Consider the following 13,896-nt stretch of genomic DNA (forward strand, 5'->3'; position numbering starts at 1 on the left):
AAAGTTCTTGATTGCCCGGGCCGGCAATTCACTCGAGGCCCCGGCTCCAAATTGGTGTGTAGGCCGTGAATGTTGCAGACGGTCAAACTTGTTTAATTTCCGGGCGGTGAATACTGCGACGGGCCGGATCGGTGCCCACTGCTCTCCGATCTCGTTACCTTGTATTTGTTGTCGCTTACAACTGCGGATGACTGAGCGGATGGTTGGGGAAGTCTGCGGAGGTCTGGAGCTTCACTAGGCGGCGGCCATTTCGTTTGGCTGTCGGCCATGCCCCCCTTGCCTGAATAAATTCTTGTTCTAGATTCATATTTGTATTTTAGTTTTGTACTTTCTTGTACTTTTGGGTTTGTAACCATCTATTTATGTTTTGTTAGTTTGCAACACATCTGTGTCTAAACTAAAGAAAATAAAGGTAAGGTGATGATAATCAAGTGGTGCTTGGCAAACTCTTGTCTATGATCACTGTGAGTACTAGGTGACTTGCTTTGAGGTTCATCATTTAGTCACCTAAACTATATCAATCTTTGTTGTCCATTTTTTAGGTCTGGTACGAAAATAATTACTCAATTGCTTGCTGTTTATTCTTTTACATGTGCAGTACATTGAATTGGTTGAATTGTTATTGGATTGAAATTGTCTTCCGGATTACCAAAACCTACGTGGTTGACTATTTCTAATGCAGGGTTGAAAAAGCATTTGTCACACATCTAATGTAATGCTATGTCTTCTTGAATTGGTCTAGCTTTCTGAAGATGTCGTCAGTCGAATGAAAGATTCACAGCGGCCTGCCAGAGAGCAGACCATGTCTGCCTCCTCGATGCCTGCATCTTCATCCTCCAGCAGTGAATCTATCACAGGCGTGCCAGAAGGGAAGCCCAGTGCCTCCACTACAGGTACTGATCAGAGATGAGAGAGAGCAAGCACTAGGCCTCTGTTTGGAGCATTGCAAAATGATGTTCTTTTCTAATGTTTTAAGAAATTCTACAATTTATTATTAGACCCAAAGGTAAAAATAATACATGACTTCTTTACTATGTCTCTACAACACAGAAAAAAACTATTTTGAAAGTACATTTCACATAAAACCATGATATGTAGTCCTGGACCGGTAAAACAAACACGTAATCTGATCACCAAATGTCCTAAGCCTGTCAATTTCTCTGTAGGATCCTCTTTCTTGAATGCCAAACCACAATTTGTCAATGACTTGTAAATCGGTAACTGAACTTTCACAGCAACATTCTCTCATTGAAACTAATTATTGTTGAGGAGTCTTTTAGGAACTATCCTTGCATGTAACCTAGACATTCAAGATGCAGGAAGTTAATATTTCAGCCCCTGATGCACAAAATACGCAGTCCTAACGACGTGTACCATACACCGCTCTCTAGGAGTCCAACATGCCTTGTATCACGATCACTTATCACATATTACGTGCAACATCAAAACGAACAAAATGGCCTTCTGAGTTTCACTGATTAATAGAATTTAAACCTTTGTTTTACAACTTTGGCAGAAAATAGCTATTATATGAAAGATACAAATAGATCATATTAAGGCAATTTAAAGTGTATCATTCTCCTTTCAGGCTCTCTGGTCAGGGGTTTTAAAATGAAAGTTTATGAAGACCATATTCCCAGCCTTGACAAAATCTTTCTGCCAAGCATCCTCTTCAAAACCTTTAATGCCATTACTGCTCTTGCTGAATGTTCCTTAGACTGTGACATGTTTGCTTCAGCCTCTTGCATCACTCTTTAGACCCTTAGATGCTATTGGCAAAGCCACAAAACCTTGTGGTTTCCTTATAAAAATCCATGGTTGACCCAGCAGACGCTACCTCAACCCACTGATCCGTTCTTCAAAAGCTTTGAGGCAACAGACTACAAAGCTTGGGTTGGGAAGGAAAGATTGGGCACAAAGCTATTTTAGGTCTCTTGCGCGTGAGAGATATCCTATACAACAGGGGCTTGCAGCCAGCCATTGCTAACCATTCGTTAGCTTCACTGATACTCTTAATTGCTTCCTTCTAATTGACCAAAACGTGTCCGCTTCTTTCTGCTGGAGCTTGGATCAAATATTGATAGCTTCAGCTTGATTGATGTCCTTCTACTGATTACGTTGTGATCGAGGTACGATTTTCATTGTTTTCGTCATGCACTGTTGTCCTTGTCTGTGTTGCTTTTGGCCCCACACCCGCCCATTGTCCACATCATAGAACTTTTTCAAATAACTTTAGCCATACTGCACAGCAGCCGCGCTGCTCTACAATATGGCTAAGAGAGCTCTTGAATATGCTAGACTTATTAGCATTGTCAATGCTTGTTCTATTTGTCTCTGTGAGTTTGGAAGTAAGGAATGTACCATACTGACATCCTCTTCCTCATTGGAGTAAAGTTTCTCTCCGACATCTGTTTCCAAGAATGAACCCTGATATCCCAAGAAGGTCGATTCTCTGGGGGTCAAGTTGGAGCACCAATGCATAGTTGCAGAAGACCTGGAAACTAGCCATATACCATCCCATATATCTTTGCCTTCTGTCCCCTCGCCTGGGGTAAAACGTGCTGAATTCAAATTTTGAAAGAACTTATTGGTCCCCTGAGCCTCTAAGGCTGAACACTAACTCTAGAACCGTGGAATCTGAGTGATTAGCTTCAAGACAAATATTGTCAGTTTGGTATGGGGCCATTATGGCTTGGTATATCGGTTGCAGCATTTTCAATATCTGCCTTATACCTGGTACCTGGAATTCCAGCTGGCCACTCTGTTGGATAGCCCTACAAGATACTATGCCTAGGTGGAACTCTAGATATTAAGGCTGAAGTGCTGGAAATCGTTTGTCAGAACGCTGAGCACCCAAGATTGTGTCCTATTCTAGAATTCAGCATATAGGACTGCTGCCATAATGTCAATCTGATGGACACTCAAAGAAGATCTGCAGGAGCTCTGTCCTTTTCGTGTGCAATTCCAGTTCTAAGAAGACACGTTTCCGGCAGTGGATGCAATTGTCTGGTTCTTGTCTGAGGTGGCATCATTGGCAAAAATATATTGGACCGTTATGCTGTCTCAAGTAATTACCCATCACTGAGATTAATTCAAGTATTCCACACATCAGGTTTTTGTTTTTCTCAGTATGACACCTTAAGTGCTCTGGGTATGCCCAGAATCTAAGGTGATTTGCATTTGGCTGGGTCCTGTCTGAAGTGGCAAGCTGGGTAAAAAAAGATGGAGTGCAAGTAATTACTTGTGGCTGAGATTTGTTCAACAATTCCACTCATCACCTTTTTGTTTAGCTCCGTGGGACCGGTGTGCCCATACGTGGGTCCCTTGCTCGCAGAGCCATAGGATTGAAACTGCGCTCTACCGATGAGGCCCAAGTGGGCCGAAACTGCTTTGTGGGTGCTTGTATTCCTGTTTCGAAGGGACTTGGCCTGGTGGTTCATGCTGGATCGTTCCTGTTGGAGCAGGACTGATTTGCATATGGCTGGTTCTTGTGTCAGTAGCATGGTGGGAAAATTAATGATGGACTAGAATGCAGCCTGACACCCTTACCAGAGGCTAAGATCAGTTGAAGCATTCACCCATACCTTATTGTTTCCATCATCACAATATTGGCTAATCCCCTGGGTGAGATGTGTCCCCCACTTAAGGTCGACCCTATCTTTCTTTTTATGGATCTGGTGTTCTACAGAGACTATAGATATGTCCGCACTGCACCCACTGAGAACGCCAGTAATTCTGACCGCTTTTTCAGAGGTAACCTTTCCAGGTATACTACCAACCCTAAGTCTGTGGAAGGTTATTTACAGTTAACGCCTGTTCACACCCTGAAAATAAAAATCCAGTCATATCATCCAGGTCAGGGGTCTCCAGCCTTTTCTGTAGTGAGAGCTACTTCTGATCAGTGAAAATCATTGTGAGCTGCTGAACGTTAAGCAACTCGCTCATTGTTACCAGACGCCACCACGCTCAACTTAACTGACTTTAAACTAATGTCCACAGAGCCAGGTGCTATGGTTTGAACAAAATACTTTGTTTAAATGACAGGGCTGCCATATGTGTCAGTGAGAGCATGGTCTTTGGGGATGTATTAACATGTGTGCGATGTTTCTCCCACTTAAAATAATGGCTGTATTTTCCACTTATAAATATGGCACTGTATTGTGAAAATTGAACTGAAGAGTCAACTTTGTTTATATAGAATCTATAATACTCATCATTTAGATTTTCTCCCATTTCAAAGTGTCACATTTACAAACGCCAAGCGTCTTGTTCCCAATGGCCTGTAGGCATGGTTCCATATTTATAACAGAAAAACACATTTGTTTAAATGGAAGCAATTTTAAGTGAATAAACTTGCTTCATAAAACGTATAACATAAGACGTATTTGGCTTAATTAAAAGTGGAGAAAGACCTTAATACTTAATGTTTCATAGAAAAGGTTTTCTTCACTTTAAATTCCTCCCATTTGAAAAAAAGACTATTTTTCAGTTATAAATGTGGCACAGTGTCTACTGGCCACTTGGAGCAAAAGGCCTGCTGCTTGTAAATGAGACACTTTGAAATGGGAGAAAATGTAAATGAAAAGTTAGCCATTAAGGTAACATTTCAATGTAACGTTCTCCTTTTTAAAAGCATTCATTAACATTTTGTCTTCACGCTCCAATATTGAGTAGACAAGGACTTTTATTTAGAGTTAAATACTCCAGTGCTTCAGTTCTTCATCTCTGTGACCCAGCCTCTCCCGTAAATCTGACTGAGCACTGCTCCTTATCTGGCTCTACTATCTGCAGCCTTATGATGATAATGTAAAATAAACAGTGCCTTCCTTTTAATGTTAAAAAAAATAATAATTACCGTGTGCTTATTTAAAAATGAACTCAAGGCTGTGAACTACTAGGTAGCTACTGGTAGCTCAGGATCGACTGGTTGGAGACACCTGATCTAGATATATCTTCATTATGACCACACTGACCCTCAGCCACAGTCACCGGCTTCAGAGTTTTGGTGAAGAACAAAGGAGTGTAAGAGAGGCCAAATGGAAGGATTGAGAACTTGCCACATCCAGATAAACTGCAGGTTCTTGTATTGTGGGGAAAACCTGGGATCTGAGAGGTTGTCATCATTTAAATCTACCTTTGTTAGTCAGTCTCCTTGCAGGAGGATGTGTCTTCCATCAGTTGTTCCATTGTGAAGTGTCAATAGATCAACTATGTATTGTGTACTTTCAGGTTTAAAATAAGTCTGATGTTCTCCGAGCCCTTTTTCTTTACAGAGAAGAAGTTCTGCTTTTAAAAAAGACATATTGCTGAAATAATTTGCACTTATCCTGGTTTGTTACAATACACATTTCTTGGGGGAAAAAAGATAAGGTATTAGGTTGTCCTTTCTAACAAGGCACTAAAAACACTACCAGTATGTAGAGCCCATACCTATCCTTTCTTATTGCTTGCCAGTTGTGTGCGAACAACCATATCTTCCACCCTAGTATCCCTCCCTAGGGAAGCTTCTCGAATCTTCAGCTCCCTCTATTCCTGCCTTTCCAGGCTTTGATTTGGTTGAATGTATTTTTTGGCTCCTACTTCGGACGTTGAGATTAGGGTCTGCTGTCCCCTTGCACACTGCCACAATCGCGTGAAATGACCGAATGAAAGATGTCTGCCTTGGTCAAATCCCCTAAAACCTTAGCTGAACCTAGGCCCTTATTGGTTTCTACTATATTTCTAGTGCTCTTCAAAAAGAAAATCCTGAATAGACTGGGCCTTCCACCATCAGTTGAGGCCTTCCTCAAATGTTTGTCCAGTTCACCTATTCTGAAATCTACATTAATCAGTAGATACCTATGTCTCAGTGGTTCCAATTTGTGTAAATATGTCTGCAAGATGTAATAATTTGGGACTATTTATAATGTTCCAGAATGCTTTTGATCGTATGCAGATACAGGAAAGCCAGATTGGTGATTGTTCAAAATAAAATGTACATGAAGAAATGGGCAACTTGTAAAAACGTTTTGCTAAACTATTATGCAAGTTTAAATATTCCACTAAGACACCATCTTAGGAAACGTGTTTGATCCATGGTAAAATCTAAACAAAATAGCGGTGTTCAAGAATCGGTGTGAAAGCATTGTGGCTCCATACAAATGCATTCTCAAAAATGTGCCCGCTAGTCCAGGACTTGGTACTGATGCAGATTTAAGATTTTCAGGAATTGCCAAGAGTTTACAAATGTAGGTCTGGAAACTGTACTCCTAGAAAACGTTTGTAAGTTCCATTTCCGCAGGAGCAAATAGCAGATGTTTGCATTAGGAAACATAAATGTGTGTCAGGGATTGCAAATTCAGCCCTAACCTATACCACAACCTTTATTTCCATCATGAAAAAAGTTGTACTTGTGCCTTTGTACATGTAAATGTCGATTTTTTTTTTTATAGTTTGGGAAGATTTTGTAAAGGAGCAGGCGAATATTCTTAGAGATGTAAGTTTATGGGTGTGCATGAACTCACAGGGCTTCCAGCCCCGGCCATACTTCATGGCCCTGTGTGCAGATGTGCAGAAAGGTGGCAAAAATCAGAGCCTCGCTAGAATCCAAACACTGGTTTAATGTGACCCCTGGCATAATCAAAGATCCTGCTATGAGGACTCTGACAAGTAGGTTTTGTCAGTATCTTGTCCTTTGGACTAGTAGATATTTTACAAAATTCCACACCCCATGTATGGGATCACAAACTTACTTACTGGATTAAAGAAACTAGGGAAATTCCCTCGTGAGAGTTACCATAGAGGTATCCTGTCACATAGATAAAGGTTGCAGACCTTGATGGGGATCCCATGATCATATTCATCTTGGATATGTATGGAGTTATGCCATGCTGCTGCAGTTTCTAAATGCTGTAAAGAACAGTTATTACTGTAGCCCAGTTGACTGACCTTCAATTTTATGACTGAGGAAGAATGGGAGATGAGTTGGCCTTGCTGGGATTCAAGCTTGTGACCTGCTGGTTAGCTCATCTCCAGTGGGTGTCCTGCTTATCAATGTAATGTTCCTAGCCATATGGCCCCTGACCCTAGGTTCTCCCTCAGCCAGTAGAGCACTTCAGAGGTAAATTAAATCAATTTTGCCTACACTTGTTAAAAACAGTATTTCTCTTATCCTTGAGGAGCGCCAGCTTTTCTTCATTTTTTAACACCTCTTTGATTTGCAGCTTGTGCTCACATGCTTTACTTTGCTTCATGAACCTTTGCTCGCTTTGTTTTTTGCAGCTATTTTAGCTGTAGGGCTTGGGCGAGTTGCTCAATTTGTCTGGCAATCTATGACTTACCGCTATGTCTCCCATTTTTTTTATTGACCTTGGAACAAGTCTGATAGACTCAGCGTGGATAGACCAAATTTTGAGTGGATCTTTTGCAGTGTAAGATTTTTCTGTGTACATCTTATTTTCAACCTTGAAATGAAAGCCGTTAGCACTAGGAACAAAGTTTGAATCACTTTCACTTCTCTTTCTGCACCCCCCGCCCCCCACAATTGTGTGCATTTTGTTATCCTGTTCGGATCCTCAAAGAATAAATAATTCACTTAAAAGATAGGTTAGACCTCTTAACCCTGGGGCTCTCCTTGCACTTAGTAACAATTTAAAGTGCCCCTGAATCTGTGTCTTACCTCCCTCATGCTAGCATCCTCCTTCTTTGGTATCATGCTCTAGCTAGCTTGGATTTGCTGCTGTCATGTTGGTCCAGGTGATACCTGGCTGTTTTACTCGTTTTCTCACTATTTTTCAGAATAGTTGAACATTGACTAGAGGTTGACCTCAGTTGAGCTCAATGACTGCTTCACCCCTTATCTGTTTAACATTCCATTTGCCTCCTATTTGGCTTATTCACTGTTTGGATGTCTCGTGCCGTCATTGCTTGCTTTCCCTATGAAGCTTTACCTGCACTGGGAAAAGGCCTAACTTCCACTTCATATGGAAAGTTGAATCTTTCATTGGTGAATGACTTTCCTTAAGACCATCTGCTAAGAAAAGGTAAAAGATAATTGGTTTACCGCTTATCTTAGCGGGCGGTGTACTCTTCCTAATATCTCAGGGACACCGTTCTGGCCCTTAGTTCTTTTGCTTATAGAATTGGTGTTTTCATTCAGTGCAAAGGCAGCAGCCGAAGAAATTGTTGGAGCCATTGTGCTTTATTCCTCTTATAGTTCAAATCTTTTTATTGAATTTTACAAAATCAAACAGACTTTGTCAATTACAGGCTTTGTTTTCTTGGGCTATACAAAGCTCATCATGCTATAACAGGCATGCAAATGTCAACTAATTAAACTAACCCCCATCCTTTTCCTCCCCCCCCCACCCTCCTTCCATTCGCTTATGTGATATCGGTTGGGATTCCGTGTTGGTGGTGTTTGCAAATTAATTCTGCTCCCTGCTTGGGTATGCAGAAGCCTCGGGCAGACGCAGCAGCCGTAAGTATTTGGGACAGGTAAGTTCTCTAAATTCTTGCGCGAGCAGACACAGGAAGGGCTGCCACAAGTCCCAGAACACGGAGCCATGCCCGGCCACCGCAAGTGTTATTTTAAGTTTTTTTTTTCTATTCCCAAAATGTGCCACAGTTGTTGGTGCCAGCCTGTGTGTGTGGGAATCTGTGGTGTCCCCCACTGGGTAAGTATGTTCTGCATGGCTGCACCTTAGGCCAGCCCAATCAAGTGCCCTCTTCTTGACTTCAAAGGGTATGTGAGTGGGTTTGGGACCCCCAGGAATACATACGCAGGAAATCTGGGTAGTTGGGTTATCAAGGTGCGCATCAATTTCATCTAGTATTTGTGTCCAGTAGTGCTTCAGGAGTCGACACTCATATAGGATGTGTACCAGCATTCCCAGATCCCCGCAACCCTACCAACACTCCGTGCTTTGTGTGGGACTAACCTTGTGTATGCGTGTTAAAGTGTAGCACCAGTGAGTGACTACCTTAGTTAATGTTTTTGCCTGGGCTTTGTTACTGGCTGTGTGTCTGGCTCTGCAGTATACTCCTTCCCATTCTTTGTCGCTCAGTGCCCTTCCTATGTCCTTTTCCCACCTTACTCGTCCCGTGTTATATGTGTGTTTGTTTCACGCGTTCAATAGGGAATATAGCTCTGAAATTATCTTCTTGTCTGAGGATTTTGATAGGAGCCATGTTTCATATTGGGTAAGATATCTTTGCGCGTTGAGCCTATTTTGCGGTTGAGAGTGCCCCTTCCTTATCAAAGAGATGATCAATTGCACTGCACTCTGAGTCGCACCACTGCATGAATCTGGCCTCGCCCATCCCTGGCTCAAACTCCGGGTCATCAAATAGAGGGGTTAAAGGGGAGGGAAAGGTAGTCCAATTATGTCTGACGTTGGTCTGATCTCACGCAACCATTGTGGACCGCGTTATGGGGGACAAGTACAAGTTCTGAAGCCTGTGTGTTTTCTTGAGGAAGGGGACCTTCTGTAGTGACGTTCCAGTCAATGCCCTATCTTGGCGCAGGCAGGCATGTAGGTGCTCAACCTATGGGCTAATATTCCGGTAAATAGTTTCAGGTTCACATTCAAGAGTGAGATGGGTCGGAATGATCCACAGTATTACTTGTCCTTCCCTGGCTTAGGGATGACTATAATTGCCACTTCTAGCATCGAGGCTGGGATTGCTTCCCTGCTCTGCAAATGTGTAAAACAGTTTGGTGAAGAGTGGTGCCATGATCGGGCAAAACGTTTTATAGAAGGCTGACATAAAGCTGTCTGGGCCTGGTAATTTTGCCTGTTTTAACTGGGAGATTGCCGCTACGACCTCCTCAGTCCGGATTTCTCTGTCTAGGTGTTCAGATTGCTCCAGGGTCAGGGTGGCGGGTTGCGCGTTTAACAAGTATCGTTCGCTCTCGGTGCTATCTAGTGTTTGGCCCGAGTATAGCTGTGCATAGAAATCGTGACAGGCTCCCACTATGTCAGTGTCTTCCGAAACTAAGGTCCCTTCTCGGTTGTGTATCGTCTCAATCTCCTGCCTCTGCCGACTTTTGTGTAGTTTATGTGCTAAAAGGCAGCCACACTTGTCTCCCCCCCCACATAAAAGGCGTGACGTAGCCGAAGGGCCGCGTACTCAGCCCGGTCTAAGTCGGTCACCCCTAATTGTGTTTGTAGCGCCAAAAGTTGGCGCCATATTCTAGTGGCCCACGTCCTCTTATGGATAAGTTCTAACTCCCGTATTCGCTGAGATAGACCCACCCATTTCTCTTTCCGAAGCGCGTTGTCTACAGCGGATATCGCAATGAATTTGCCCCTGACTACAGTTTTAAGCGCCTCCCACAGGGTTGCCGTGCATGTCTCTGTAGTGTCATTGTGCAAGAGATAGTCCTCTATAGCTCGCTGAATTTGTGTTGTTACTTCCGGGCGTTGTAGAAGTGTGTTTCTCAGACGCCACTGTCTAAAGGGGCACTTCATTGGTGGGAACGAGAAGGTGATTGCCACTGCTGCTTGGTCCGAGGGTGTTGCTGTGGGAATTTCTGTGTCCAATGTGAATAAATGCATGTCTTTAGTGCCAAGGAGATAGTCCAGTCTGGCGTATGTTTTGTGAGCATTCGAGAAAAAGGAGTATTCCCTGGTTGGGAATGGGCTGCCTTCCATAAGTCTGTCAGGCCCAACTCCCTCAATCGGACCTGGCCTTCTGCAGACAGGGCACCAGTTTGCCCATATCATAGGGCTAACCTGTCTAGAATGTTGTTAAATACCAAGTTAAGTGCCCCATGGAGGAATTTCTCTTGACCCTCGTTAGGCACGTATATCGAGCCTATGATCAAAGCATGGCTCCCTAGTGAGAATTTGTAAGCAAGGAGTCTCCCTTTGATTTCAGCCTCTTTCTGTATTACTTTGCCTCTAAATGTTTTGGACTCTAACATAGCCACCCCGAGGTTTTAGTAGAGCATGAAGAGAACTGTTGGATGGGGAATGCACAGGCTTTGAGACTATGGCAGTCTCTGGCTAGGAGATGGGTTTCCTGTAGGGGACCAATGTCTGCCTTCGTGCTTTCTAGATATGATATTATCGCTCTGTGCTTTATTAGGTTATTAAGTCCCCTCACATTGAGGGTGAGAATTCTAAGGTCAGTGGATTGTATTCTTTTGAGTAGTCAGTATACCTATGAAATGAGTCTCGGGATCTAACTGCTGTTCCCTACCTCTACGCAGGATGATCCCCTGCGCCCTCATGGTGTGCTACTGGGCGTAGTTGTGTGGTGAATGGGAGACCCCAACAATTACTTTATATAACCCTATAAAGAAATAAATCAGAATGACTAATAACGAGTTCAAGAACACTCCTTCAGCCATTTGTGGCCTCCAGGAAGTGAAATTGGGGTCCGTAGTGTGGCCAATTTTCAGATGCCCTCCCTACCTGCCGCCCGCCTTTTGTCTCTATGTGGGGTCACTACCCACTTAGTAAGCTCATACATCCTCCGTCTTTGCCAATGCCGCAGGAATAGACTCTAGTGATTCTTCCTGACCTTTCGCTATTTCCGCTTGATTTGGTTTTCTCGGGCTACGTTGGCGTCCTTGTCGCCGTGGTTTTGTCTGTTGCTGCCCCTGGGCCGAGGGCGAAGCTACAGGACTCCTCAGGCAATTCCAGACCCTGTTATCGGCAGACCTCGGATAGGGAGCTTAACTGCTGGAGTTTACCTCTCGGACGAGAAGTCTAAGGGGGTGACCCTATGAGTATGCGATTTCCGTAGGTGCGTGGTGACTGAGTGGAATTCTCTTCGTTTTTGTAATGTAAGTGAGGCAAGGTCCTGAAACATCGTAGGGGTTTGATCTCTGAATGTGACAGGCTGCATTGTCTGTGCCTTGTGCAATATTTCCTCTTAGATTTGAAAGTTATGTACAGAAGTTAAGATGTCAGCCGGGGGTGGGGGCTCCATCCGAGCGAGGCGGGCCCACTCTGTGTGCTCTGTCCAGCTTTAGCTCTGTACCTGGAGGGTTGCCAAGAATATGTGTAAAGAGGTCCCTTACAAATCTAAAGATGTCTCCTCCCTCCGCTTTAGTCGCCACTCCTCGTTCTTTGGAACTGGTTCTCTAGATCTTCTAGATGGGCTTGTAAGTCTATATGTTGGTCCCGGAGATGGAGCACTTCTTGCTGCAGTGCCTCCATCTCTGTATCCGGCCGTCTCCTTTAACTTCCAGTGCTGCAACTCGGTCCTGAGGGCGTCCACATCTCTTCTGGTCTCCTTGATTTCTTGTGTAAGATCCTTCTTAAGAGTCTGCAGGTCCTTTCGGATTGTTCTGAACAGAATGTGCGGGTCATCGGCTCTTCTGCCAGGTTTTCGGTCTGTGTGTTGAGTGTCTCCCCAATCTCCAGGCCCCCCCTTTCACCTCTAGCGGGGCACAGAGAACCCGTGTGGATCTGCTGTCAGCTATGTTTGTGAGGTCTGATGTGGGCCCCCCGCTCTCCAACAGACCTCGGTTGTTTGCCGACCCTTAACTGCGTGGAGGCCCCTCAGATTCGCTTCCACCGCGGCTGTGCAGGTAACTTCGCCCTGCGGAGGAGGCCACCTTTCACCGTGTCTGATCCGGGGGTTCAACATCTTTCCCCCGAGTTATGTGAACTTATCTCCTCCAGTAGGCTGTTCACTGAACTTCTGCTGAGCTGATTATGGGCAGGTGTGCAGTGCTGCTGTCTTTCTATATCTCCTCCATTTTGGTGCCACTTCTCACGTGAAGGCTCCAGCGTGGTGCTTCGCACCGTAATCTCTCTCCCTTGTCAGCCCCTACTGTCGCCGGGCCCGTAGCTCTTGGGCTCAGGAATCCTCCCACGCCCCCAGGGACGCTAGGCAGTCTCTCTCCTCACCTCTGGGCGTGTGTTGATCCATGGCCCTTGCAACTGCTTCTTGGACCGGTGTACTCATGGGGGATGGTCTCAGCGTCCAGGCTGGTCTGGGAGGTCTAGCGTAACTGGTGGTGGGATCTAAATCATCAGAATGTTTTCTAAAACTGAGTATTACTTCCCAAGTAAACGTCTCTACAAAATATAACTGCTCTAAATCTATCCACTGTTGAACCATTCCTATGAGTTCTGGGGCGGAGGCACTCTCACGAGCTGCTTTACGAGCAGAGTGGCCTTGCATTCAGTAGTCAAAGTAAAGCGAGTCTTCTGCCCATCCTGCTTATCTTCATCTTTTTCTTCTGAAGACAAATGCTCTTCATCAGAACCTTCATTCTCAGGGGCACTAGGGAATTTATACGGGGGTGAAGGTCGATCTACCAAAATAGAATCATCTTGAGGTCTATTAAGTATGGGATAAATGGGGCGCCTAATAGGATACTGGCCAGTTACCTCTAAACGACGCTCTCTATCTTCTTTTTCTTTTATTTACTTCATCTCCTTATTTTTCAATTCCAATGCGTTTTTGTATACTGTTTTTCGCTTTTCTTTTTCTGCTATAGCTTCTTCTTTCCTCGCTCTCTCACGCACTTCTTTCTCCCACATTCGTACACAATCAAACATGTCTTGTCGACTCTTTCTTTTAAACAGACACTGCTCAGCATACTGAATCTTTTTAAAATCAAATGACCCATTTACTGGCCATCGTAGATCAGGATCCTTTTTCGTATATTTGTTCCACAGTGTACTATACATTATCGAAGAAATATTGTATTTAATATACATGTACCTATTAGGTGTCCCCTCTAGGGGAGCCGGCTGACTACTTTCTAAATCCATTTTGTTACCACCAAGACAGCAACACAACCTACAAAGTGTGCTAGGAGCAGGCATGCTACCAAATTGTAGTAAAATATTACTTATCCCGGATACATCAAAGTAGAGAAAAATCTCCACATTACCTGCCTTTATTTATTGCAATAAACAAACAAACAAAACCAGAATCTTGGCCGAGCAA

General features: G+C 43.9%; 1 protein-coding gene across 3 annotated transcripts in view; it reads left to right on the forward strand.

The window, feature by feature from the left end:
* Nucleotides 1-13,896, forward strand: part of CHCHD6 (coiled-coil-helix-coiled-coil-helix domain containing 6) — a 1,117,425-nt gene that overhangs the window by 36,742 nt on the left and 1,066,787 nt on the right. For all 3 annotated transcript variants that reach the window (XM_085624410.1, XM_085624411.1, XM_085624412.1), the window contains exon 2: nt 743-893. In XM_085624410.1, the coding sequence (XP_085480536.1) occupies nt 743-893 (151 nt within the window). The remainder of the gene's footprint in view (nt 1-742; nt 894-13,896) is intronic.

This window comes from Triturus cristatus, chromosome 9 (genome assembly GCF_964204655.1).
Source record: "Triturus cristatus chromosome 9, aTriCri1.1, whole genome shotgun sequence".
NCBI lineage: Eukaryota > Metazoa > Chordata > Amphibia > Caudata > Salamandridae > Triturus > Triturus cristatus.